Here is a 26,648-nt window from a genome sequence, read left to right as displayed (position 1 = left end):
TCGGTGGTCGCCGGTAGGTCGGAGTAATCGAGACGACTCGGACGCGCGAATGGACGGCCCCCCCCCCCCGTCCGGCGTTCGTTTCCAGAAATCGTTCGATCGTCCTTTCGGTATCGTTTCCAAGGAAAGCGACGCGAGAGCCCGGAGCCGTCGCACCGCGCGCGTAGAACGGACGACGACGTATTCCCCAAAGCGCTACAAAGCGTACATACGCTACACGGTGATGCGACAAGTCGATCGGGAAAAAAAACGAGAAGTAGGTCTCCCTCGTGCACCTCTCGCGCTCGGAACGGCCGACGGCCGCGGGCCGACGCCGCCGACGGCCGACGGCGACGCGCGACACCGCGCGGCGGGACGAGGACGGAAGGTCGCGCGAGTGCAGCACGGTGCAGCAGCCGCTACACGGCGCGGAGACGGTGGGGAACCAATGGCGGGGTGTCGGGCGCGATCACGTGGCACGGAGTTCATGTCGTTACGTCGTTACGTGTTTTCGGCCGACCGAGAGGACGCGACCCTCGGGACCGAGAGAGACGAGGACGGACGATCAAGCAGCCGTGGGAGGGGGTGAGCCGAAGCCGAGCGCGCAAACACGAGGGAGATAGCGCTTGGCGTTTAAGGAGAGAGAGAGAGAGAGAAAGAGAGAGAATGGCGCGGGGGAGGTGGGAGGGGTGACGGCACACGTACGCGCGATATATACTCCTTATACTCCGATCTCGCGTACTCTCGCGTGCTCCGCGCGTACGTATTCATTAGGTATATTTACCTACACACACGGCGCGCGGCACTCGGCAGAACGTACGAACGAAACGAGAGAGCTAGAGCGAGAGAGAGAAAGGGAGGAAGGGAGGGAGAAACGGACCAAGCGAGCCGAGCGAGCGCGAGCGCCGTTACGATAAAAGAGAAGTTTTTCGGAGAGCGTAAGCGTATTCGCTCAGGCAGAGCCGTTCAATGGTCGTGGCAGCAATGTTCCACGCCGCCGTCACCGTCGTCGTCGTCATCGCCGCCGCCGTAGGGCGCCTAACTAGCTAGTTTCGACGGGAGGCCGCGTCCCGCGTCCGCGTCTCGGTGCTCGCCAGTCCGTTGCGACGCGCGAGCGCGATTCGGGTATCGTCAGGACTCGTCGTCGCTATCGCCGCCACCGCCGCCGCCGCCACCGCCGTCACCGTCGCTGCGTTGCCGTCGCCACCGCCGCCGCTACTACCGCCGTCATCGTCGCCGTCCTCTCCTCGAAGATGACCATAATAGTATTTCTGATCGACACGTCGGCCTCCATGAATCAGAGGGCTTATTTGGGGGGTCGGCCCACGCTCTTGGACGTAGCCAAGAGCGCCGTGGAGACCTTCGTCAAGGTACGCCCCGAGGTTGGCGGGCACAGCTTTTATCCGCCGCGCCGCGCCGCGCCGCGCCGCGCCGCGCCGCGCCGCGCCGAGCGGAGAGCGGAGTCACCGTCCTCGTCGTCGTGTCAGGCGTCAGGCGGGTTACGGAGGGATGGAGGGAGACGGGAAAAGAAGAGGGAAGTATATCCGTCTCTTTCGTCTTCCCCTTCTGCGTTCTCTCCGTCTCTTTCTCGCTCGCCCGCTCGTGGACGAGGGGGGTGGCGCGACGTCGCGCGCGCGTGAAACAGAAATGAAGGAGAAAAAGTGAAATAATCCCTTTTTCCAGGTACGACAGAGATCGCCGGAGAGCCGCGGGGATCGTTACATGCTCCTGACCTTCGAAGATCCACCTCAGAACATCAAGGTATCGTCCTCGCCACGCGCGTCCTGTCCCCTACCTCTGTTCATTCGTTTTCTCTTTCGCGCGCCTCCTATTATATAGGTATCCTGCATTTCTACATTGTCTACATTGTGCCCTTCGCGTCGTCAACTTCAGGCCCATCCTCGCGCGGATGCTCCTCGGCAGAAGCGCGTCCGCGTTCTCGTTCTCCCTCTCTCCGTCCCACCTTTCAGTCCCTCGAGCCTCGAGTTGGGTTAGGTTCGCTTAATGGCGCCGAATAATTAATGCACAGTAGCGGGAACGACCGTGTTTCTGCCCTCTCTGCCTCTCTCGGGTGGCCCTCTCCCTCTCCCTCTTCCTCTCTTTCTCCATGCCCTTCTTCCCCGTCCTCGTCCTCTGCCCTGTGCACACGGCTGCGAAAGATGCGCGTCGTTGGAGGTGCGATACACGTTGTCCAAAAATATATACGGAATAAGTCGTCAGAAACAACGCTCTCTTTATCTATCAACTTTAAAAAAGTAGAATATTTACATGAAAGATTGACACGTTGGACATTTCCTCGAATTATCAAGATTGCTAAAATTTCACTTAACAGCGTCGTGTATTTCTATTATTTGTGTATTACTGACACCCGAATGAATTCGACTGTGCATAGTAATGTCAAAAATTCAAACGGTTCTTAGAATCTGCCAGAGATATTTGAAATTGTCTACGTTCCGTCCCACATCCCCCTTTTCGTATCTTTAAACTTTAAACCTGATAGCGATAGGGATCTCCGACGATTCGTGCCGGATATAAAAATAAAATTTTTAATGTTTTTCTTGGGAACGATGCTTTCTCAGGCAGGATGGAAGGAGAACCTGGCAACCTTTATGAACGAACTGAAAAACTTGCAATGCGTTGGCTTGACGACCCTAGGTGCCGCCTTGAAGCACGCGTTGGACGTGCTGAACATAAATCGTATGCAGACCGGCATAGACACGTACGGCCAAGGGAGATGCCCGTTTTACTTGGAACCGTCCGTTATAGTCGTTATAACAGACGGAGGAAAATATACGACTAACAGCGGGGTCCACCAAGATGTAAGTGTTATCTTCCTACCGTGATTTCCTTTTTATTGTAAAAGATGACAAAGTATTATCCTAAAAAAAAAAGAAGAAAAATGAAAAAGTATTACAATGTCTTCAATACAAACGACATTACTATTGCATTTTCTTTCTAGTTTACGTTACCGATGCATTCCCCGATACCCGGATCCGAACTGACGAAAGAGCCATTTAGATGGGACCAGAGATTGTTCTCTTTGGTGCTGCGTTTATCGGGGACACCAGCCGTTGAACGAGATATTGGCTTGGTGGCCAGTGACGCGTCGCCGATAGATGCGATGTGCGAAGTGACTGGAGGTAAAGGAGATGCAGCTTGCGATCTTAGCAATCTTGGAACCGCAAAGTTTTCCATTTTTCAAATGAAAACGCTCGCGACGCGAAGCATATGTGTTGTAAAAGGGTCGAGATGAATTTTAAACTCGAGTTGTTCGTTACTTGGACGTTACAGGTCGCTCGTACTGCATTACGTCATTCAGGATGATGATACAGTGCATAGATTCGCTGGTACAAAAGGTGCAATCGGGCGTGGTGATAAATTTCGAAAAGATCGGTCCCGATCCACCGCCGCTGACCAACGAACAGGCCCCGCAGCACCAGGACGAGGAAGAGAACGAGGACGACGGTAACGCGGCGAACGGTCCGCGCGCACAGTATCCGAACGCGTTAGCGCCGAACAACACGGCTTGGTATTCCTGCAGACGCCTGATCTACGTACCGCGCTCGGCTCAGAAGGGATTCGCGGTAGGCTTCTGGCCGATCCCCGAGAGCTTCTGGCCGGATCTCAGCGCCAGCTCGTTACCGCCGCGTTCCGCGCATCCAAACGTCAAGTTCACGTGCACCAGTCAGGAGCCGATGGTGATCGAGAATCTACCGTTCGACAAGTACGAGCTGGAACCGAGCCCGCTGACGCAGTACATCTTAGCGCGGAAACAGCCGACAACGTGTTGGCAGGTGTTCGTTGCTAATTCGTATAAATCGAGCGAAGTGGGCCATCCGTTCGGTTACTTGAAAGCTAGTACAAACTTGACTTGTGTAAATCTCTTCGTCATGCCTTACAACTATCCCGTGCTGCTACCGCTGCTGGAAGAGCTTTTCAAAGTACACAGGCAAAAACCGACACCTGAATGGAGGGCGCAGTTCCAGGGTTACGTAAGGACCATGCCTACTTATTACGCCGCCGTAAGTTTTCCTATATATTTGTACGAATATAATTGCGTGTTTCGAAAACATTTTTATCGGAGCGTCGTTTGTTACAGTCGTTGAGGAGAGCGTTGACCAGGATGGGCGCGTCCGCACCTCTGGCGCAAACATTGATACCCGACAACATGGATAACTCTTTATCGTATAGTGTCTTAAATTATCTAAAACGATTGAAGAATCAGGCCAAGATCGAATTTGATCGGCTCTGTAACGAGGTCATTTCCAAGCAAGTCGCCGCTTCGAACCTTACGAAGAATTTATCTAACTGTACGAGTGTGGTGACGGAAGGGGTGAGAGTTATACCGAAGACACCGCTGAAGAAAGATTTGGTAAGATTGAATACGTTAAAAGTCGATCTCCGATATCATAAATTACTTTAATTGTTACCAAACTCCATATGTGTGCTCCGTAGGTGTCCCACCCTTTGTTGCAAGACAAATTCACGGGTCTCCGTGATCAGCTGAACGAGTTCGGAGGTTTCGTCGTCGGATTGGTGAAGAATCAACAGCAGCAACGCGGTGCGCACAGTTACAGGAACGCCTTCGACGTACCGAGAAAGTCCCTGCTCGATCAAGTCGTACGGATGCGCGCGAATTTCCTGCAGCCTGGCTTGTTGCATACAAAGTTACTCGACGACGATTACGTTCATTCGATGCCTTTAGCTCAAATGGGAAATTATCAGGAATATCTGAAACGCATGACTCCGCCGTTGAGAGAGATCGAAAGCGTACCGGTTAGACAGCACATGTTCGGTAATTATTCAGCGAAACATTTGCCAAAGATTAATTTTTCCATAAATAATTGGTATATAAAAAGATAATTAATGTTACGTTTCTATCGTAGGCAATCCCTTCAAGATAGACAAGAGAATGATGGTAGACGAAGCGGATATCGACATAGTTGGCGCGACGTCCTCGACGTCGAAGGGCGGTCTCAAACGCACCTTGCCGCAGTCGGACAGCGGAGGCTCGTCTTCTCCGAGGCCACCGCCTAACAAGAGGAAGCCCGGGCCCATACCGAAAGACGTGATCGTGCGACGGCCATCGTATACGCTTGCTCCACCGAGTTCCCCGATTCCTTGGGTGATGGAGAACACGAAGAACCAAGTAGCGGTTACGGCAGCAGCAACACCAATCGCCGATACGAGCGCACCGCCGACCCTGCCCGGTTTGCCCAACGTATCGCCAGGTCACGCGTCATTGCCGTGTTCGAGCGCGTCCGAAAAGTTGGTAAACGGTCTCGCGGAAATGCCGGTCATACCGATTTTCTTTCCGATCCCGGTCGAGCACGTTAACAATCGTATGGACACGCCGCCCGTTCTGACGCCGATAGTTAACAACGTTGACACGGTACCGAAGAGTGATGTTAAAAGTGAACGGACAGACAACGCGAGGAACGAGTGTAGTCGGTTACCGGTTAACGATTGTATCGAGAACAGCGTGCGAGTTGTGGACGGTGTCACCGAAGAGAAACTGACGAATCACGTGGAGGAGAAACGAGATCGAGAGCCGAAGATCGAGAGAGAGCGGAAGCTGACGAAGAAGGAACTGGAGGACATCAGGCGACACAATTTGAGCATCCGGGGACTTGTTTACAAAGAGGTGCGGAGAAGAGGGAAAAGTAAGTATTCGACGCGCCGATCGGTTCTCTTTTATATCCCGAGAAACGTCGCGAGATTAATGATTGATAAAAGATTGACGTACTTATCTACTATACCGCTAACGATAACATTCTCGTAACAGCGTTAACACGTGATCAATTCATTTCGTTTCAGATTACGCAACACTGTTCTCACACTTACATCAAGTTCAGGGGACTCTAGATATACGGCTTGCGTTTGTAAAAGACATAGTAAAAGAATCATTACGCTTTAAACGACGCAACTTGGCGTCGCTGTTAGAAGAATATCTTAAAAACATTCAAGAGGACGGTTGCGCTATAAATCACAAGCTGAATCACAATGGTGCCACGAAGATAAGTTGTTGAGATATATGTGTAATCAGGGCATTATCTTAATAGTGTGGAGGACATAAATTATGAAGGAACTCTCGTGCGAGTTTTTGTCACATGTTTCAGTAGCGGTTGCGATTTCCCCGAATAAGGCTACTTTTGATAATCGCAGGAAAAACCTGAGCGATCTTGAATTTTTCCACGAATTTCAATAGCATTTTCGATGTCAACCGTAACAGTCACGTCACTTTTATGTTTTACTTTTGGCTTTATGGGTAATTAAACAGAAATTTTGAGTACATCGCGTGGCATTTTGCAGGAATAATGTATTTACCACTTCTATTAGTGATGTGAAAGAAAACGGAGCAATATTCAACCACATATATACCAAATTTTATTATATATATTTCTTTCTAAAACTTAATTGTTTTAAGTCTTAATCTGAGAAGAGATTCAAAATCTTTTTCATCTTGGATACTCGAAAAGCGATCCCAAGTAACACACAATCTTAACATATTTGCGCAACGTATTCTTTTTATCCTTCACGAATAAATGCGTGTTCGTATATCGTTATACGTGTAAATACGTTCGCATGTTTGTTTCATCTACTATGATGTAATTTTTCATAATGTCGGAATTTTGCCGGATATCCTTTGGCGCACATATCGCAAATGTCTCGTATGCTGGCATACAAGATAATTGATTGCGGGTAATGCGAAATAATTAAATAACAATGATAATATATTTATCCTTGAAATATATACGAATCCGTGCACAAAGTTTCGGCAGTGCAAGTGCAATCATATGAACCACGAAAATTTCTATCTCAGCGACCGTGTCGAATTTAGGACAGAACAATTATATTACTCTTACACTCATACAATTGACATTTTTTATTATATTTAACCTCCCTACAGTCACTTTCGTGATCTATTATATTATTAAGTTTAATAAAATGCCATAGTTTAACACTGTACCGAACTGTCTGTAAATTTCGTTACGTACTTTGTTGATCTCTTATAAAAGCAAAACCGAGGTTTGTGTCTTTTCATTGATGACGTATTATACAATAATAATCGCGATCTCTGTATATGTATATAAAAATGAAAACATCATTTATTATATGTGAGGAGATTGTGAAATCGCACCTTATGTGAAAGAATTTATTATTGTGTAGTTTACCAAATTAAAATATTGGAAAAACGAATAGAAATCCTTGATTGCAGTAGATTCTCCTTTCGCGAGTTGCAACATTAGCTTTCATTTCGCGAAACCCGTCGTAGATAGCGTCGTACCAAAAACATTTGTGTACGTCTACAAACGCTAAATGTAGATTTGAATTTATTGTGAAGTTTACGAAGGGTTGACAGTGCCTGATGCTATTTGAAATTGCGATAATGTATTCAACCCACTATGTCTCGGAAAGATTCTAATATATTATTTTATTTTACACATAAATTATATGTATGTATATTTTAAAATTTTAAGTATCATTTTTAATTAGTAATACATTGCACATCAGAAACAATGTGAAAAGTACACCAAATGCTTTACTATTGTACGTGGATAAATTTTCTGTTATATTATACAAAATCAAAATATCCATGTATGTGATACACACCCCACACACACACACACACACAACATACGCGCGAGAAATAAGAAATATAATTCGTAGTTATTAAGAAAATTCCACAATGATCACATACTATAATACTGTAATATTGTAGTTTGAGAGAGAAGAAATAAGAAATCCACTTTATGTACAAATTCAAGACAAATGTATAGTATAACAGAATCAAAACTATATTTTATATATATATATATATATATATATATATATATATATATATATATATCTAAAATAACACATGGAGCAAAATGAATTCTGTTTTGTCCTCGAATCCTTATGTATATGTACAACGCAACAAAAAAATTCAAAATAATGTTATATAAAAAAACAATTATTTCATCGATACACATGTGGGTTGAAAGAATGTATGTTAGTGGCAATAATTATTTACATACCAATACTAGATATACAAAATGACAAGATCGCTTATTGGTTTATATCAGAAATGATTTGACCAAATATTACGTAGGATAATAACGGGCAAACAGAGGATGATTATCTTACTTATTATCCGCCTGTAATTTTTGTATTGCTTATATCATGGTATATCATCAAGTATTAATTTTTATCTTGATTTCGCTCCTGAAAAACATTGATAAAACGAAGACATATCATTGAATCGTTGTGAAAAGTTATTTTATACGTATAGAGTCTTTAGAAATGTTTTTTTTTTTATTTATGAAAGAGATGACGGCGTGGTCTTTCCCCATTTTGAAATGTTTAATTTATTTAATCTTGAAATTCTTGTTGATATTTTATTAGTATTCCAAGTGAGATAATCAACCACGTGTTTTCTTGCGGACTAATAATGTCCAATTACTCTTTAGATGTGGATCGGAATTGTATTTATTAGTTGAATAATACGTTGAATATATCTTGTAAATTATTTCATGACATAACCGGAGCTTAGCTGAGTCTTGCAAAGACAATGATGCTAGACGCTTATTTGCTCCAAAGAAAAATGAATAGGGAATTGTTGAACGCGCGATTATCGATACAAAGAGTTGATATAAAACTAAGTGCGATTGTGTAAAAGAGATTAATGGATTAACTAGAGAATGTTTGGGAGTTTCCAGTACCTCGATTACAGTCCCTTTCGTTACAGTAGCAGTAATTTATTGTTGTACTGAGACTCGTTAAAATTAATCAATTAGAGGTGATTCCTTTTCGCAAATTCAATGTTAAATTATATACCGGAGTGTGCTTCACCAAAGCAAGATCATATTTCTGCACGCTGTTGTGACAGCTTTAATAATTTATATGCAGTTTAATTTTGTGTGCAAATATTTTTCAGCAATAAATCTGCGATGTACGATCCGAAACAACCAAATCTGTCGATAGTGAATTTTGTAAGGCGTTTGCTACAGACTCCGTCAGCATCGGCGTCGAGAAATTACAAAATCAATGCGTCATGATCAACGATATGTGAAACTGGCTACTGTTCTGTGTAATTCGTACGCAGCTATGTCACGTCTATTGGACCTGGCCGACAAAAAAAAAAGTAATTTGGACGCGGTTTTATATGCTACTCTGTTACAATATACTAATCGAATTACTGATAATGACGCAATGGATTTGTTGCCTGGTACTTTACATAGATATATGAAAATAAAATTCATGCTGAACACGGTCTCCCATCGGAACTTGCAAAAACGTTGCACGACTAAAAAAAAAAAATACGATAATTTCTTTCGCACAGATCAGATATTTTGTATTTTGCATGACGGCATGGAGAGTGGAAATGAAAGTCTGTGTTATATACGCCTCGTTTAATTAACGTATCGTTTAGGGTGTTAATAAATGTTGCAATTACTATTTTTTTTCACGACACCTGTAACACGTACAGTGACGACGACGACGACACGTGCATTATTGTATATACGAAATATTGTACATAGGGCGTGTATTTTTAGTGCGTTAATTAGACGAGAGTCATATTGAAAGGACTGTCCTGTTTTTACGTTTATATTTTAGGTAAAACAATAAGTGAATCTCGAGAGAAGCGAGTAAACAGAATTGACAGAAATCTCTTTGTCGTGTACTTTCTTTAATTCCCAAAGCAAACGAGATCTCACAATGTCCAAATACCGTGCAAATTGTCCTTTGTAGTTCAGCTTTTTGATGTACATACATTTCACCTTTCCTCGCTCCTTTTCTCTCTCTCTCTCTCTCTTTAATTGTTTCAAGTGTATAGAAAATATAACGCGGTGCGGGCCAGACCTGCGGACGGGACAAACGATTGTAATCGCTTTGTCAGATTCGTTCTAGTCGCACAGTCACGTGAGTCACGCGTCACGCCAGCAAACCCCGCACCCCGCTCCACTACGCATAAAGGGCCAGGGCTGCGTTTGGTCTATCGGTGTGTCGGCAGCGTCAGCCGCAAGAAAATCGATTGATTGACCGGGAGAGGTTAACGTATTAACATCCACGGGTATTTATCAAATACGTTCGACAACACAATATCTTTGTCGTATTTTTAAACGCCTGGCATTTCCAAATTTTAATTCCAGAATCAACGTTCGATTCAGTCTCAACATGTCGAGAGGGATGTATTACAGAAACTGCTTCAGAAAATATTTGCTACAACGGAAATATGCGGATCCTCAGCGGCTGCGAGCGTGCCACGCGATCCACGGAACGATTCCCGTGCCTTCGCACGCGTTAGCTATTAATGCAGGTGCAACCGAACGAGCTGTAGATCAGAAACCGGTGAAGAATATCAGAGACGGACCCTCCTTGAGGGACTTCTTGAGCCCGTCCGTTATCGATATTCCCAGCGAAAAGCCTGTTCCATATCTACGGGATATTCGTGGCGAGAATCAAAAAGGTTTCTCAGATATCTAATTGGGAGATTTAGCGATTGTCCTCGTGCTTCGAAACCATCATCTTTACCTTTTTCGTTTGTGTTAGTGTACTTTGACATTCACGGTTGCCAAATGAACGTAAACGATGCCGATATAATATGGTCGGTGCTGAAATCGCATGGCTACAAACATACCCAGTGTTTGGACGACGCGGATATTGTATTGCTCGTCACCTGTTCCATCAGGGACAGCGCCGAGCAGAAGATATGGAACAAGTTGGAGCGCTTGAATGGCGTGAGGAAGAAAAGAAAGAGGATGATTGGATCATCCATGAAGATTGGTCTCTTAGGCAAGCTTAATTAACACTCGATAGTATCAGGCTCTCAACTAAGTGACTTATCTTCTATAACAATAAATGTTTGCATTAGGATGCATGGCCGAACGTTTAAAGACAAAAATATTAGACAGAGGAAAGCTCGTAGATGTAATAGCGGGTCCTGATAGTTACAAGGATTTACCGAGGCTTCTGGCGGTAACGGACAACGAAACGGCCGTTAACGTCGTATTATCATTTGACGAAACGTATGCGGATGTCATGCCAGTTAGACTCAACCAGGACTCCACTGGGGCATATATGTAACGTATATGCATACTTAAAAATATATTCCATATGTATAAAGCTTATTTCAGCTCTTTAGTTTTATGTATCTGTAATTTGCAGTTCTATAATGAGAGGTTGCGATAACATGTGCACTTACTGTATCGTACCGTTTACGAGAGGGAGAGAGAGATCACGACCGATTGCAAGCATACTTGACGAAGTCCGTCACGTATCGGATCAAGGTGTGAAGGAAATAACTCTTCTAGGACAAAATGTGAATAGCTACAGAGATTTGTCGGAATCGGAATTTGTCTTATCAGCTAACAAGGAGACCCAACTCGCTAAAGGTTTCAAAACGGTTTATAAGAATAAGAAAGGCGGTTTAAGGTTTAGCGATCTTCTAGACAAAGTCTCTTTAATTAATCCAGAAATAAGAATAAGGTATTAATCTATGGATCAGCATTAATTTCTTCAATTAACTTTGCATACTGATATATGGTAATCTCCAGATTTACATCGCCTCATCCCAAGGATTTTCCCGATGAGGTGTTGCACTTGATAGCCGAAAGACCTAACATCTGTAAGCAGATTCACTTACCTGCTCAGAGCGGCAACTCTACGGTTTTGGAGAGAATGCGAAGAGGATACACTAGGGAAGCGTATTTAAACTTGGTGTATCATATACGTGATATTCTTCCAAATGTATACTTTTCCAGCGATTTTATTGCCGGATTCTGTAGCGAGACTGAGGAGCAGTTTCGAGATACGTTATCGCTAATAGAAGAAGTTAAATACAACAACGCATATTTATTCGCCTATAGCATGCGTGAGGTACAATTCTCATGATGTACAATCTTCTTAGACACGGTTCATATATATATTAAATAGAAATAAATTTAATAATTTATTAAAATTTATAAATTATTTATAATTATATATAAATATTTTAATATCTTGTAGAAAACTACAGCACATAGACGTTACAAGGACGACGTTGAACCACACGTAAAGATGGACCGTCTAAATCGCATGACTGCGCTGTATAGAAAAGAAGCAGAAAAATTAAATAGAGCACAGATAGGGCAACGTCAACTCGTTCTCGTGGAGGGCGTAAGCATTTTTTCAATCTTATTATGTACATATTACTAGAAAAAAAAACAGTATCTTTCCATTTTTATTTTTATTTTTTTATCCTGTCTTTTTTTCCGTCTGTAAACACTTTAATCTTTTGTTTTATAAAGGCGTACATCATATATTTTTACTTTCGGCATTATTTAAAAATAGGAACGATAAATTTTATAGTGATATGTATGTTCTATTGGCAGATGAGCAAGAGATCTGATCAAAAGTTACAAGGTAGAAATGACGGCAATGCGATAGTTATACTACCATCCGCAGCTATTCCCATTGCTCAACGCTCCATTACAACAAGGCAGATACAGGCTGGCGATTATGTCGTCGTACGAATTGATAACGCCAACTCCCTGACTTTGCAAGCAGTACCGTTATATCATTCTTCAATCACTGAATATTTATTAAGCAAGTAGCAATTGTTATATTATTATTGTATTAATTAATAAAAATTATAATTATATCCATAATTTACTGATTCTCTTTTAATGTGAAACATCTCTTTTTAGAGTTTAGTACTAAATCAAATTTTATCTTTGAAGAATCGGACATTTATTTATATTCTTGCTAATGAATTAAAATATTTCTTTATTTTGCAAATACTAACATTTTTAAGTTTTCTAGCTGATTGGCAGTCCAACAACGTATAACAAATAAAAATGACTTTTACTAATTTAAATTTTAATTACATTTATTAATATTGAAAATACACATATAATCTATGCCAAATATACCTAGCTGGATAGTTATATTGGCTAAGCTCATCATTAGTAAATATATGCAGATAGATATATATTATTTAAATATATATATATATATATATATATATATATATATAAAGTTTACTTAGATAAATATCTTCCCTTTTTCTTTTTAACAATAATGTATAACAATTCTGTACATTTTCTATTTTTAATGTAAAATAAATTTTTAAAATGGAATTTTTGATAAGAAAAAATTATAAATAGTAAAAAAGCACACACATGGAAAAAAAAGATGACCGCCGATTAGCTAGTTCGGACACGAACCATTAGCACGGACGCAAACCATGTGCGATTACCGAGCGAAACGACGTAGCGAAAAAGGCCGAGATGGCCTCTCTCAGGTTTCTCTCTGTAATGGATCACAAACGTATATAATATATACGTGACTATCAAACTTAGGTTATGTGTTACGAATTGAAGTTACGAATTAAAAGCGTTTTACGCACGATAGATTGTTTATCGATGTTGCGATCGAACGATCGCAAATAGTGTTTTGCGGAATCCCACTCGCCGGTCTCTCCAAATAAATGGCATGTAGATCGAGTGTTACAATCCATAAGTGTCTGTAACTGGTAACCTCTCTGCGAGATACGTGAAATTGTGAATTCGAGAAATTAATTTCCGCTTCGAATAATCCTTTAATATAGCCATGCACACGCGGCAGCAACAAGTAACAATAATTATTATGTGTGATAATAATAATAATCTTATATTTATGTACCATACATATATTAGATATGCCGGCTCGCAGCGGCTTCTCGCTTCGTTTCTCTCGACCTTCTTTCCTCCGAGTTTTGTCCGTACGTAGTGTACGTTCAAAGTAAAAGGAGAGGAAAGAGTGGAACCGAAGCGCAGCTACGAGCCGGACGTAACACGAGAGAAACGTTAAATGTTACGTTTTTCAAAATTGCTGATCATCTGACTGACAAATATAAACGTTACTAGGCTTCGAACGATGGTATTCCGCCACCCGCCGCCGTAACAGGATTTCCACCGGCAACGCCAAGTATCGCATCCAGCTTTGTGCCACCCATTATGCCCGCGGCACCCTTCATCCCGCCTCCCAGTTTACCACCGGGTCCTCCGGGTATAATGCCACCTCAGTTTTCCATACCTCCACCAGGTTTTACTTTTCCTATCACCGCGGCACCTCCTCAAGAGCCCGGAGTCATAGGTTAATATCCATCGCTGAATACGTGGGCCTTTCTACGAACCCGTTGCTCAGATAGCTCTCTTTGCATTACAGCTGCGTCGCCGCAGATAACAGCACCGGGGATTCCGCCTCCTTCGCCTATCAGCGGCGACGGCACCGCAACGATGCCCAGCTCTACAACGGACAAGAAGACAGACTGGAGCGAGCACAAGGCGCCCGATGGCAGAACGTATTACTATAACAACGTCACAAAGCAGTCGTTGTGGGAAAAGCCGGACGAGCTGAAAACACCGAGCGAACTGCTGCTGTCGCAGTGCCCTTGGAAGGAGTACAAGTCGGAGAACGGCAAGGTGTATTATCACAATGTAAACACCAAGGAATCTAGGTGGACGATACCGCCGGAGTTGGAAGAGCTGAAGGCGCGAATTATAGCCGAGGAAGCTGCAGCGGCCGCCGCGGCAGTTGTGGCAAACGCCACGAATTCGTAAGTCAAGTTGGATGTAACGATAGCCAGATTGCAGATTATCTGCCTTTCATTATTTCAAAAGCTTTTTGTATATTCACATCATTATCTTCCTATGTCTTCAGCAATATGGTTTCTATAGCGATGCAACGCTTGTCGCCGAACGTCCCGACTGTATCGCAGACCAGTACACCGGAATCCGGTGGAAAGTCGGCTATCGAACAGGCGATGGCCGCGACACTCGCGGCAATTAATATTCCGACACCGCCCGCGAAACCGGACGAGGACAGTAATTCCGCGATGGGTTCAGCCAATGACAGTCGCACCAGCACGCCCGAGCCCAAGATGCAATTCAAGGATAAAAAGGAAGCAGTTGAGGCATTCAAGGAGTTGCTGAGGGAGAGAGACGTGCCGTCGAACGCTACATGGGAACAGGCGGTCAAATTGATTCAGAATGATCCTAGATATCCGCAGATGAAGAAGCTGAACGAACGTAAACAGGCCTTCCATTCGTACAAGACGCAGAAACTGAAGGAAGAGCGCGAGCAGGAGAGACTCAGGTAGGTGTATCTCGCGATTACTTTTATCTCCCATTAAGTTTACAATGTACAATTAAATTAGATAATAATGCGGCATATCTTCGACAGATTGAAGAAGGCCAAGGAGGATTTGGAGCAATTCTTGCTGGAAAACGACAGAATGTCAAGCACAACCAAGTATTACAAATGTGAAGAGATGTTCGGTAATTTAGAGGTTTGGAGATCAGTTGGGGATTCGGATCGCCGGGACATTTACGAAGACGTTATCTTCAATTTGGCGAAACGCGAGAAAGAAGAGGCGAAACAATTGAAGAAGAGAAATACTAAAAGACTGGCGCAAGTTTTGGACACTATGACGGAAGTGACTTACAGGACGACGTGGCAGGAAGCGCAAGCGTTGCTGTTACAGCACCCCGCATTCGCCGAAGACGCAGACTTGTTAGAGATGGATAAAGAGGACGCTCTGGTTGTGTTCGAGAATCACATCCGCCAATTGGAGAAGGATGAGGAGGAGGAAAAAGAATGCGAGAAGAAACGTAGGAAACGACAGGAGAGAAAAAACAGGGATGGCTTCATAGTAAGTGCAGACTTCCGATTTAATTGTTGTAACTGTACCTGTACTATATACGTTTTGGTATCTATGTTACATTAGGACGCAGACAGATGGGCCACTTTGTTCCCATAGCGCTTCTATGGGAACTCAAAGGTCTCGTCTCTCTGCGCCGTCAAAAAAATTCAGTTTTTTTACGGTAAAAAATTGTGTTTCAGTATCTACTCGATGAGCTTCACGAACAAGGCAAGCTCACGTCGATGTCGTTGTGGGTAGAGTTGTATCCCATGCTGTCCGCCGATCTTCGATTCTCGGCTATGCTCGGGCAATCGGGCTCGACTCCGCTGGACCTTTTCAAATTCTACGTCGAGGACTTGAAGTCTCGATTCCACGACGAGAAGAAGATCATTCGCGAGATACTCAAAGACAAGAACTTCGAGGTGCAAGTCAACACGACTTTCGAGGAATTCGCCACGGTCGTGTGCGAGGACCGAAAGTCGGCGACTCTAGACGCGGGTAACGTTAAACTAACGTACAATTTACTGTTGGAGAAGGCGGAGGCGCGCGAGAAGGAGCGCGTCAAGGAAGAGACGCGGAAATTCAAGAAGCTGGAGACTGGTTTCAAGAATTTGCTCAAGACATTGAACGTAGACTACCAAATGGCGTGGGAGGACGTGAGACCGAAGATCGAGGAAGAGCAAGATTTCAAGGCGATCACCTTGGAGAGCGAAAGAATACGGATATTCAAGGAATACCAGCACGAGCTCGAGGAGAGCTGCAGCCATCATCATATCAGAAGTAAGAAGAAAAAGGCGAAAAAATTGAAGCGCAAATCACGATCGCGTTCGCACAGCGTGAGTATTAAAAAAAGCTCTCCGAAAGCAGTCACTTTCTCATCCGTTTCTGGTATGCGATCGCGACAGATGGTAAAAATGATGTTTTTTCTTGGCAGGAGTCGGAAGGTAGCGAGAAAGGCTTGAGAAGAAAGCGACACAAATCGCATTCGCCCAGTATTCCCAGCAAGTCTGACAGTTCCGAGTCGGAAACGAGGAAGTCCAAAAGAAAGAAGAGCAAGAAGAAGAGAGGTTGCAGCCATTCCGTACGTATCAACGATATTGAAGTTCCATCGGGGGAAGTTTTCATATGTCATCATGTTTCTTCCGTGATATCTTTTTCACAGCGCTCGCACTCCGGTCTTCCATCTTCCGAGGAGTGCTCGCCGGAGAGGAAACGGAGAGAGGAGAAACACAGAAGGCCTTCGGTTCACAGCGAAGGTTCCGCCACGGAAAATAACGAGCATCACGAACTTTCCGAGGACGAGCTGGAGAAGCAAAGGGCGCAACTCCTGCGCGAGCTGCAAATGCAACAAGAGGAGAATTGAAAACTTCGCCAAGTGCTATCGCGTCTCAGAGATGCGACATCTGAAACAATTACGAATTATTTATCTTTTCTTTAACTCGACGACTGTCTCTCTGTCTATCGGAAGAAGTGGGTTTTTCCTCCCTACTTTAGAGATGGATATCTTTATTATTTTAAGAAATGAAGATGTATTAATAGAAACGAATACATAATAAGTCGAATACTGACACTCTCGGCTTAAAAAAAGATAAATTTAAGATATGTACCTACATGCGCGCGTGCGTGAACGCACACACAATGGCGTTTGTTTAAAAACGGATCGCCTTACGTAACGCATTTCAACCTTCCACGGTGCAGGTGACTTGCTAAAAGATGTAGAGTCGTCTGTCTTTTTTTTTTTTTTTTTTTTTTTACGACTCGCTATTCTTTGTGATTGAAGAGTAACGATGCGCGACGAATGTCGAGTACAGACTCGAAATCTCTCGCGATCGAGATCGCTTAACTGTATTGTATTTCAACAATTATGGCAATAAGCGTTCTTTTTTGTTTCACTTCTATTTTATGTCACGCGTTTTTCTTTGACAGTTCTCGAAAAGATCGAGGAGTTTGAACTGAACTTCCATTCCGTTCTGAAAAGAAGAAAAGAAGTTTCGCGAGTAACTTGCAGGTATTTCGAATTTTTTTCTTGAATTTTGTCTCGAATTTTCGAAAGTACATCAACGTGATACAAAGATCTCTCGATTGCACGGCACATTCGCGTTATAATCAATTGTCCACATGCACGGCGACACGTTTGGCATTTAGACACGGTTGTTTTGCAGCGGCGTATATGTGAGTCGGTAGGTATTATTAACAATTCAACACCTAGCGAGTCTGACGCCCGCGACGAACACTCGACGATGAAAGCTTGACGGTACAAGGGACAAAGGAGAGAAGATAATTTGTAAATCGAAAATAGAATCGATACGAGTCCGTTCTACAAGTCTGACTTCCCCGTCTACATTGAGATAAGATATCGACTAGATCTTTCGGTAAGACCGAACCCCCAGCCTCTTTTATTCCTGTACTCGTTCTGCGCGACGCGTTAAGCCCCTTGCACAATAGGCGATAGCGATAGCGACCTATTGTGCAAGGGGCTTTATGTAGGAGAAACGCCTGATCGACCATCATTGATTTTGATTATATCAATCTAGTCGTAGGTGAGAATTTACAGTGGAAATGAGCAACTTAAGTTTTTTTGTAATCGAAAATAATAATAAAAAAACAGGCTTTAACACGCTAAAAAAATAATTTCTTTCTCTGCATGACATAAGGAAATGGTTTTCCGTATTTATAACTTAAAGAAAGTGAAGGTTTACGTTTACACGATGTGATTCTATGGCAAATAAAAGAAATAAACGGAGAAGTAAAACTGACGTAATTTAGAAGTTAAAATTAAATTAAAAATTGTTGCACACAGATACTTATGGCTGCGGTCCACTTGACGCTACAAATTCTTTGGAGCGTCCTTCTCTTTCTTTCTTCATTGAAAGAAAAGAGAAGAGGAATGTTCGAAGCATTTGTTAGCGTCAAGTGGACCGCAGCCTATAACGAATTAACAATCTTTTCTTTTTACTTTTGAATGTCTAGAATTTAGATCTAAAAAGGAGTGAGCAATAATCCTCGCTGCGGATTCCATCGGTAGTGAACCGGACGATCAGATGAAACCTATACCTGCGAACAATAATACAACAACGATCCACGGTAATTAATAAAGTCGTTAATTAATATTTATCGACGGGAAAAGAAGCGCGTTTCTCGCGCATCGAGGAGAAACGCATTTGAAATTCGAGCATTCGCCGTGAAAATTTCACTCGGAGCTTCGCCGTGTCGGTGTGGCTCGATCGCGCGTCCTTCCACTCTCCCCTCGTCCGCCCGCCGATCCGGACGATCGTACGGCCCTGGAGCGCTCGTGGCGAGCGGCGCGAGAGGTGGTGGGGACGTGGGACGTGGGGAACCCGGTGTAGGGTGTAGCGCGGTTCGCCCGACGGCGCGGTGTTCGCATCGGGCCGTGTGTTCCGTTCGGCGTTTCGTTCCGACTCCTTCGCAGTTTCGGCAATTCGGCGCACTGGACGCGCGCGGCGGAGAAAGGAGAACCGAACATCTGGCGGGACCCGGGACCTGTCAGTCGAGAAGGGCACCTCGTTCTCGTTCGCCCTTCAGGTCGTCGTGTGTGACGAAGGGTCTCTCTCTCTCTCCCTTCCCGTTGCCGTCTCCTTCCGTCCCGCTCTCTTTCTCTCTCTCTTTTTCTCGCTACCCGTCCCCGTCTCCACCGCCGGAAGATGTTGGGCCTGGTCTGCCGTCAGACGTTGCTGGCGAATACCCAAAAGTGAGTAATATCGAGATCCCGGCACGGGGTGCCCTCCCCCGGCTGCCGTCCGGTTCGCGACGATATCGATCGCTCGTCGCGAACCGCGAAAAAGGAAAACGCGCGCGTCCCCCGCGGATAACCCAACTCTCCCGAGCTCTCCTCTCGCTCGGCCGCTTCCTCTTGGACGCGAAGGAAGGCTCGTCGATCGTCGGGAGGCATCGAGCGACGTGGGTAATCGTGCCGGGGGCACGGTCACCCGGTGTATACTACCCGTCGGGTCCGGGGAACCCGACGACCGACGACCGACGACCGACGACTTCCGCGAACGATATCGCGTCGACCCGACCGACGCGACGTGCAGCACGATGACATGACATGATTCGCGAGATCGCGCGTAATTAAAAACGAGCTTCGACCTGAAGGTATCCCAACGCTCGCTCGGTTCGCTTACCGCGACTCGCAACGCGTATAATTTTGGAGCGAGCTCGGGCAAGAGCTATTCGGCGATTAATTCATCGAGCGACTGTGACACCTGCGACAAAATACCTCGTCGACGTTGAAGAGTCCATCGGGCTTCTTGTTGTTTGAATATGGAGAAGGAGATTAGAGAGATTAAGGATAACGCATTCGTCATCGCGGAGCCGTTCTTTCGCTACGAGCGGTCTGCCGGATGGATTAATCGCCGGTCAAGTTAATCGGGATTTAATGTCCATTTCCACCAATGTAGATTGTACTTCAATCTCGGCTTCACTCACTTTTTATTTCTCCAACTTTTTAGAAGTAGAAAAGGATGAAAAGCGAGTTAAACCGAGATTTAAAGAGTTAATTTGGAAAAGCTTGCCGATCACTTGTCCTTTTCTCCCAAGCGAAATGTTGACAGTATACGCTAGTAATACCGTGCCAGAAGATTCGGGCGAAATATCCGCGGCAGATTGGTGTCAACCGTGCCCACATTAGGCACAGGGTTCTGCCAGAAAATGCCAGAAACCGACCGTGATCCGTCATTCATCCGTAATGTACCGTTTAAAATTATATAAATGACAAGGAAACCGCAGATCCCGCTCGGTTTCCGCAGTTTCAATCTACCATCCGCCAACAGATTCTATAACATTTCCGCTGGCGTTCCGCCAAACAAAATCTGTAGAACACTTAGCAAAATTTGCTCTGAGATTTCGTTATCCGATCTGTATCATGTCCGTGAAAAACTAGGGTCTTACATAGGAGAGGAAAGCGATGCACGTGGTCGTTCTTTTTTTCTGCTTGTTTCTCTCTTCGTCAATCACCTCGGTGCGCGCTCTTGAATTGACCTCGCAAGATCGCTATTTCCTGGCCTACGGTTTCTCTGCCTCTCTCTCTCCTTCTCGCCGTCCCTTCTGTATATAACTCGAGTAAAGTCGAGAAAAAATTGAAACGACATCGGCGCAGCTGGCTCCAGAGGATTTCCTCTTTTTTGTTTGTTTGTTTGTTTGTTTGTAATAATAGGATTATTTCATGTTTTTAGGGACCTTATTTCGTCCCACGTTTGGCAGAAACGTTGGTCATTTGTCGACGTAAGCACGCGCTCCGACAGCTGACGTCAGTACACATCACGGTCGACCAGCACCGACTATAGCGGCTATATTTTACCTCTTTATCGACAAATGTCAACAATATCTACATATATGTTTTAAGGACAGTCGCATATCGCTCGGTGCAAATTGTTCCACCGCGACACCGCGACTCGAATACGTCGGCTCTTACGAGATGGATTACGCGGCGATAATTAAGCATGTACGATGCTCGCGATAGCACTGATCGACACGCGAGCCTCTGACTGGTTTTATTCAAAGGATCAGAAGAGATAAAAGCGCACTTACGTTTCTCCAAGATTTGCCCCGCGTACATCCACTGATTCACGATCTTCCCGATCTTCCCGATCGCTTCATGATCGTATTTTCCTTCTTCTTTTCGAAGACCTCGAGGAGGACGGAATTAGACAACTGTGGGTTGCGACGAAAACGCAAAAATACGCGAGCAATGACCAATGACTTCTTCGGACGTTAATATTCACTGCAAATTTTTCATGGGTTTTATATAGCGATATGTATGATCGTAGCATTGATATAATATCAATTGGTAACATTAATATAATTATGTCTATAATTATGTCTATAAAGAAATTATCATGTTAGATATTTGGAATGAACGTATTATATCTTAGATACTACTTACATCGAGCACAATTTGTCATAATTATCTATACATTAAACATTGATAACACCGCGCTAATTAGGGTCAAGCGGAGGACAGACGTTATGTAATGCTATCATCGTCGCTCTTCCGCGTGTCCACGCGGAGGGTGTCGATGTCCTTTCGCCGTGCTGTGTTAATTTAATAGTACTCATTGATTCGTATGTGATAATTATCATTAGGTATCACGCGTGCGTGATACGACTCGGAAAAAAAGATTTTCCCGTCCCGAAAGAATTCTCTCGATGCTCGCCACCGATATTTCTGAACAATTTAAATCAGGCATGGCAAAACACGCGGCCCGTCACCAAAAAGGCTGCGAGACTTCTTGAAAATCTTGGAAAGAAATGTTAATTAGTTACTTAATTATAGTGATTTTGAAGTAAATACATTTATTTTTAGTTCGAATTTTGCATTTAATTTTCAATGTACTTTTACACTTATTTTTCTGCAGATTGGTTTCCCGAAAAAAGTCTTTCGTTGCGTATACTGGCTATGTTCGGGAACACATTTATGCGAGAAAAATGACAAAACTTTAGAAAGGTCAAGATTAATCGATCAGCATCGCCAATTTTGAAAATTACGCCAGCTCAAGACATTCAATTAAGTTTTGCGCTTTGTGGAAAACGGTGCCAAATGTCCTTTGAAAAATAATATAATAATAAATTGTAATTTTGTTTTATATTTATAAATAAATGTAAAATACTTTTAATTTGAAAAATAACGTGCGATACAAAATGATTTATGTATCTACTAAATACGATAAATCTACAAATCGTATTTTACTTATGAATATATTTGAATATATTTTGAATATTGGAAACACACGCGGCTCTTAGTCTAATATAAAATAACTTAGATATGTGGTCCATGATGCAAAAAAATGAGTTTGACATGCCTGAATTAAATAAACGATATTATTGCTCGTACATCGATAAGCAAACAGCTTATTCGGAAATTCCAGTGCATATTTAGACAATGATAAGACTGTTAACTTAAGACTTTACTACAAGTGGTCGGGTAAATATGTGAAGATGATATCGCGGACAAAACTCTTAAGAGGGCTCTTAAAGATAAATCTCGGTTTATCTGACGCATTTACCGAAGTATATAGCTCTTTCGCAGTTTGACGTTGTTTATTACTCTACAGAGTCGGCACCAGATACCTGGGATCGATAGTTCCGGTGTCGAACCCACCGGACTTTCCATTGGAGAATGAACCGGTTCTCAGCTACAAGAAGGGCAGCCCGGAAAGAGCGGAGTTGGAGAAGGTCTTGGATAAGATGAGCAAGGAATGCGAGGAGGTGCCGTTAGTTATCGGAAATGAGGAGATCAAGACTGATCTGTGCAGATATCAAGTCATGGTACGTTTTTAATCCAATCGCGCTTACTCTCCTTCTCGATGTTCACTCGCGGAGAGCGGGTTTTATCGCGATTCGCGCTGTCTGTTTCATCCTTCTTTGTTACACAAGACAATTACGAATTTTTTTTCCAGCCGCACAATCACAAGGAAAAAGTCGCCAAGTATTACTGGGCTACGCCGGAGCTCGTGAAAAAGGCGATCGACGTCGCGGTGAAGGCGCAACGAGAATGGGAGAAGCGGCCGATCGAGAAACGTCTGGAGATGTGGTTGAGGATAGCGGATCTGATGGCGACCAAGTACAGGCAAAATCTCAACGCTGCCACTATGCTCGGCCAGAGCAAGACTGTGATCCAGGCGGAGATTGACAGCGCGGCGGAGCTGATCGACTTTTTCAAGATTCACGCGTATTTCGTCAAGGACAGCCTCAAGTACCAGCCGATCTCGCCGGATCAGCAGACTCGCAACTCGATTAGGTATCGCGGCATGGACGGTTTCGTCGCGGCGGTGTCGCCTTTCAACTTCACCGCCATCGGTGGTAATCTCAGCTACACGCCCGCACTGATGGTTTGTAATTCGCAAACCATACTGACAGCTGCTTTAATCGAGGCTCGCGCGATAAAAGTAACGCGCTAATCATAACCCGCACGTGTCGACGTGCATGCCGCGATTGCAGGGTAACGCTGTACTCTGGAAGCCGTCCGACACCGCGTTATTATCCAACTGGTGGATCTTTAAGATATGCAGAGAGGCCGGGGTGCCGCCCGGCGTGGTGAATTTCATTCCCTGCGAGGGACCCGTGTTCGGTGATACCATCACGTCCTCGCCTCACCTCTCCGGTCTCAACTTCACCGGCTCGGTACCGACGTTCAACCGCCTTTGGGCTCAGGTCGGTCAGAATCTCGCCAAGTACAGGAACTATCCGAAATTGATCGGCGAGTGCGGCGGCAAGAATTATCACTTCGTCCACTCGAGTGCCGACGTGGAAACGGTCGTCAATGCGACGATAAAAAGCGCGTTCGAATTCAACGGACAGAAGTGTTCCGCTTGCAGTAGAATGTACGTGCCGGAGTCTCTATGGAGCAAGGTGAGTTTAGCGATAACGCCTCCCTGTTAAATCCATCGGAAATGCGCATTTGTGTGACCTCTTTGAACCGTTGTTCCAGATAAAAGACGGCCTCTTGGCTCTTCGTCAGAAACTCACAATCGGTGATGTTCGAGACTTCACTATATTCACTGGCGCCGTTATAGATGCCGTCGCGTTCAAACGGATTTCCGGTTACATCGAGTACGCGAAGAAATCGCCTAAGATGGAAATTCTTGGCGGTGGGGGCTACGACAATTCGTGCGTTCTATCGCGATTATCATTGACGCAACGATTTGCCTTAATGGACCTATCGTTCTGAAATAGGAATCTCTTTCCAGGTGCGGATATTTCATCGAACCGACAATAGTACAATCCAAAGATCCGAAAGAAAAACTCATGACGGAAGAAATATTCGGTCCGGTACTAACGATATACGTTTACAAAGATTCCGAGCTGGACGAGACGGTGAAGCTGGTGGAAACATCTACGCCTTACGCCTTGACGGGCGCAATATTCGCGCAAGATGAGTAAGTAAGATTAGTCGGTCGTACCGATATTACACAGTACATGACGTTTCATACGTGCAACTTGTATAAAAAGAATTCAGATAAAAAATGTCATACAATCGTAGAGCTTCTATTTTACATTGCGCATTAAATTCTCCTCTGAAGTTGTACCTATACATTGTATTACACATCGTAAAATAATATTTTTTACCAAACAATCTCGATAAATTCACAAAATTTTTATGTTCAGTCAGTGACACTATGAAGTAAATTATTTCCTCATACACGCATATGTTATTGCAGAAAATGGGCGAGAAAGGCACTCGAGGACTTTAAGTACACTGCCGGTAATTTTTACGTCAACGACAAATCTACCGGATCGGTAGTCGGTCAACAACCGTTCGGCGGCAGTCGAATGTCTGGTACAAATGACAAAGCCGGCGGTCCTCACTACGTCCTTCGCTGGGCATCCCCACAGGCTATTAAGGAGACCTTCGCGCCCATACGGGAACACGATTATCCGTACATGAGAGCCTAAACGCGGGCCGCTCGTTGTTAATTCGGCGTGATTAATCCGGTAATTTCGATAATTGCCCGACAGTCGCGCGTCACAAACCGAGAAACATTTATATTTACGATATCTGATCGGGAAAGAAACATGCCGGGGCATATACGGTGGCATTACTACGCTCTGCTGCTTCAACTCAACGAAGTCGAGACGACAAAAAAAGGTTCAGTCCACCACTCTTATGAGGTATCATAGAAATGCGTAAAAAATTAATGGACTTATGAGAATATAACTTTTAAAGTAAGCTCTAACACATTCAGAATCAACAGAAAGAAGCTCGAAATTTCGATTATAGAAGCGAACACGATGAAATAAACGCGTGAGATATGTTTTCTAAGATAAAAAAAACTTCACCTGATTAAGATTCTTGTTCCACGGTATGTTCTTAATTCGCTTCCTGATCGCGTATATATATATAATTAAATAAAATTATTTAATAGAGAATATAATTAGATGGAACAACAAAAAGTATTGTATACCGTGTGATAAGGTCCTAATATGCCGAGTTAATTGAACGTGCAGAAGTTGAGAAAACGATTTAGGAGTTTCCCTCGATAGGAAGCATAGTAAGTTCGCGAGCGCAAATTTGCGATGCACAATAGAGACACGACTAGATTCCTAGATGAGCCAGCGTTAAAAAGGGAGGAAAGGGTCAAGGATCGCAACAACTGCACACTTAATCGCCTTCTAATGTTCCGTTGACATCGCCTCGCGACCAATAGGGAATTCCAGTGCGACGATCCTCCCGTGATCGATCCTGTTAGCCACGGACGTTGCTCCGTGAGCCGTCAAACACGCCTGTCTCGATTACTCGCCGCCAGTACATTACCAAAGTATTATCCGATGTGCATTTCGGAAACGTGTGATCTCGTCACCGTGTGCCCGATGTATCCTCTCTCTCTCTCCCACTGTCAGTACAATAACATTTTTATAACTCAGGTATCGCATCAGACCGATCGAGGAGGAACGCGAGCACAGCGTTTGTTCGCGGTGCGCGATAGTACCGCGAGAAAGAGGTATCCTTCATGTCTCGTCGAGTCACATCCGTGATAATGGATAACACGTCATTGTCAACAAGTGTCCTCAATGTCGACGGAGTAGAATAAACATTGTTATCAATGTGATCAATAAAGCTTCAGCTTGGACCCCGTTTTCAGGTGCGATATTACCTACGTTGTGAATGATGGATTCTCTTTTTTTTTTTACTACTTAGGGAGATTGTAATGGGTAACGCAGTTTCGGCGACTCTCTCAGTTCCTTTCTAACGTGTACTATGTGAGATTGTATATGTGGAAGGCGCGATCCCTCTGTAACAATTGAGGCATCTTCAGGCGTTTATACGTATTCCCAGATTTTTTATCGTCGATCGTCCTATAATATTGTTGATAATGTGACTGAGACGGGATGTTTCGAGAGTCGATGGATAATCGCCGAGGGCGTAATAATTGACAATATGTTATATATTGTGGCAAGTGTTATAGCATTATTTAAGTGTACAATAGCAATAAAAAAAAGCAAACATAAATTTATATCGTCTTCGTGAATGCCTCGTACTTTGCCGACGTAAGACGCGCCGTTT

At 44.0% G+C, this 26,648-nt stretch overlaps 4 protein-coding genes across 6 annotated transcripts; all 4 read left to right on the top strand.

Annotated features, from left to right (window-relative positions):
- Nucleotides 1-691: 691 nt before the first annotated feature.
- Ints6 (integrator complex subunit 6) lies at nt 692-9,219 on the top strand. Of its 2 annotated transcripts, XM_077418121.1 has the most exons (9): nt 692-1,349; nt 1,663-1,740; nt 2,559-2,798; nt 2,939-3,119; nt 3,271-4,001; nt 4,079-4,351; nt 4,435-4,774; nt 4,866-5,642; nt 5,797-9,219. In XM_077418121.1, the coding sequence occupies exons 1-9, from the start codon at nt 1,233-1,235 to the stop codon at nt 6,006-6,008; spliced, it is 2,949 nt and encodes a 982-aa protein (XP_077274247.1). In that variant the 5' UTR covers nt 692-1,232; the 3' UTR covers nt 6,009-9,219. The 2 variants fall into 2 exon arrangements, with proteins under 2 accessions (XP_077274247.1, XP_077274249.1); XM_077418123.1 differs by lacking the exons at nt 692-1,349; nt 1,663-1,740 and adding an exon at nt 1,993-2,154.
- Nucleotides 9,220-9,794: 575 nt separating this feature from the next.
- Nucleotides 9,795-12,611, top strand: LOC143903978 (CDK5RAP1-like protein). The gene is made up of 8 exons (XM_077418126.1): nt 9,795-10,036; nt 10,116-10,432; nt 10,516-10,758; nt 10,838-11,045; nt 11,131-11,451; nt 11,520-11,841; nt 11,971-12,120; nt 12,336-12,611. The coding sequence occupies exons 2-8, from the start codon at nt 10,141-10,143 to the stop codon at nt 12,555-12,557; spliced, it is 1,758 nt and encodes a 585-aa protein (XP_077274252.1). The 5' UTR covers nt 9,795-10,036; nt 10,116-10,140; the 3' UTR covers nt 12,558-12,611.
- Nucleotides 12,612-13,262: 651 nt separating this feature from the next.
- Nucleotides 13,263-17,198, top strand: Prp40 (pre-mRNA processing factor 40). 2 transcript variants are annotated; one of them, XM_077417825.1, is made up of 8 exons: nt 13,263-13,435; nt 13,851-14,079; nt 14,152-14,542; nt 14,647-15,081; nt 15,169-15,637; nt 15,829-16,464; nt 16,563-16,709; nt 16,791-17,198. In XM_077417825.1, exons 1-8 carry the CDS (start codon nt 13,433-13,435, stop codon nt 16,989-16,991), a joined length of 2,511 nt encoding a protein of 836 aa, XP_077273951.1. In that variant the 5' UTR covers nt 13,263-13,432; the 3' UTR covers nt 16,992-17,198. The 2 variants fall into 2 exon arrangements, with proteins under 2 accessions (XP_077273951.1, XP_077273949.1); XM_077417823.1 differs by having other exon boundaries at nt 13,263-13,575.
- Nucleotides 17,199-18,955: 1,757 nt separating this feature from the next.
- P5cdh1 (delta-1-Pyrroline-5-carboxylate dehydrogenase 1) lies at nt 18,956-26,598 on the top strand. The gene is made up of 7 exons (XM_077417829.1): nt 18,956-19,337; nt 22,699-22,912; nt 23,044-23,475; nt 23,585-23,995; nt 24,075-24,253; nt 24,334-24,522; nt 24,805-26,598. The coding sequence occupies exons 1-7, from the start codon at nt 19,291-19,293 to the stop codon at nt 25,037-25,039; spliced, it is 1,707 nt and encodes a 568-aa protein (XP_077273955.1). The 5' UTR covers nt 18,956-19,290; the 3' UTR covers nt 25,040-26,598.
- The last annotated feature ends 50 nt before the right edge of the window (nt 26,599-26,648 follow it).

This window comes from Temnothorax americanus, unplaced genomic scaffold, assembly GCF_048541705.1.
Source record: "Temnothorax americanus isolate GAGA-0224 unplaced genomic scaffold, ASM4854170v1 Scaffold5, whole genome shotgun sequence".
In the NCBI taxonomy this organism is placed as follows: domain Eukaryota; kingdom Metazoa; phylum Arthropoda; class Insecta; order Hymenoptera; family Formicidae; genus Temnothorax; species Temnothorax americanus.
Note: the sequence above shows the minus strand (reverse complement) of the source record. Positions and strands in the feature narration are given on the sequence as shown.

Coding starts and splice junctions, on each gene's coding strand:
- Ints6 (XM_077418121.1), top strand. CDS start 1,233: ATGACCATAATAGTATTTCTGATCGACACGTCGGCCTCCATGAATCAG. Junction 3,120..3,270: donor GATGTGCGAAGTGACTGGAG/GTAAAGGAGATG, acceptor TGGACGTTACAG/GTCGCTCGTACTGCATTACG. Junction 5,643..5,796: donor GGTGCGGAGAAGAGGGAAAA/GTAAGTATTCGA, acceptor ATTTCGTTTCAG/ATTACGCAACACTGTTCTCA.
- LOC143903978 (XM_077418126.1), top strand. CDS start 10,141: ATGTCGAGAGGGATGTATTACAGAAACTGCTTCAGAAAATATTTGCTA. Junction 10,433..10,515: donor TCGTGGCGAGAATCAAAAAG/GTTTCTCAGATA, acceptor CGTTTGTGTTAG/TGTACTTTGACATTCACGGT. Junction 12,121..12,335: donor AACTCGTTCTCGTGGAGGGC/GTAAGCATTTTT, acceptor TTCTATTGGCAG/ATGAGCAAGAGATCTGATCA.
- Prp40 (XM_077417823.1), top strand. CDS start 13,555: ATGCACACGCGGCAGCAACAA. Junction 14,080..14,151: donor TCAAGAGCCCGGAGTCATAG/GTTAATATCCAT, acceptor TTTGCATTACAG/CTGCGTCGCCGCAGATAACA. Junction 14,543..14,646: donor GTGGCAAACGCCACGAATTC/GTAAGTCAAGTT, acceptor CTATGTCTTCAG/CAATATGGTTTCTATAGCGA.
- P5cdh1 (XM_077417829.1), top strand. CDS start 19,291: ATGTTGGGCCTGGTCTGCCGTCAGACGTTGCTGGCGAATACCCAAAA. Junction 19,338..22,698: donor TTGCTGGCGAATACCCAAAA/GTGAGTAATATC, acceptor ATTACTCTACAG/AGTCGGCACCAGATACCTGG. Junction 23,996..24,074: donor CGGAGTCTCTATGGAGCAAG/GTGAGTTTAGCG, acceptor CCGTTGTTCCAG/ATAAAAGACGGCCTCTTGGC.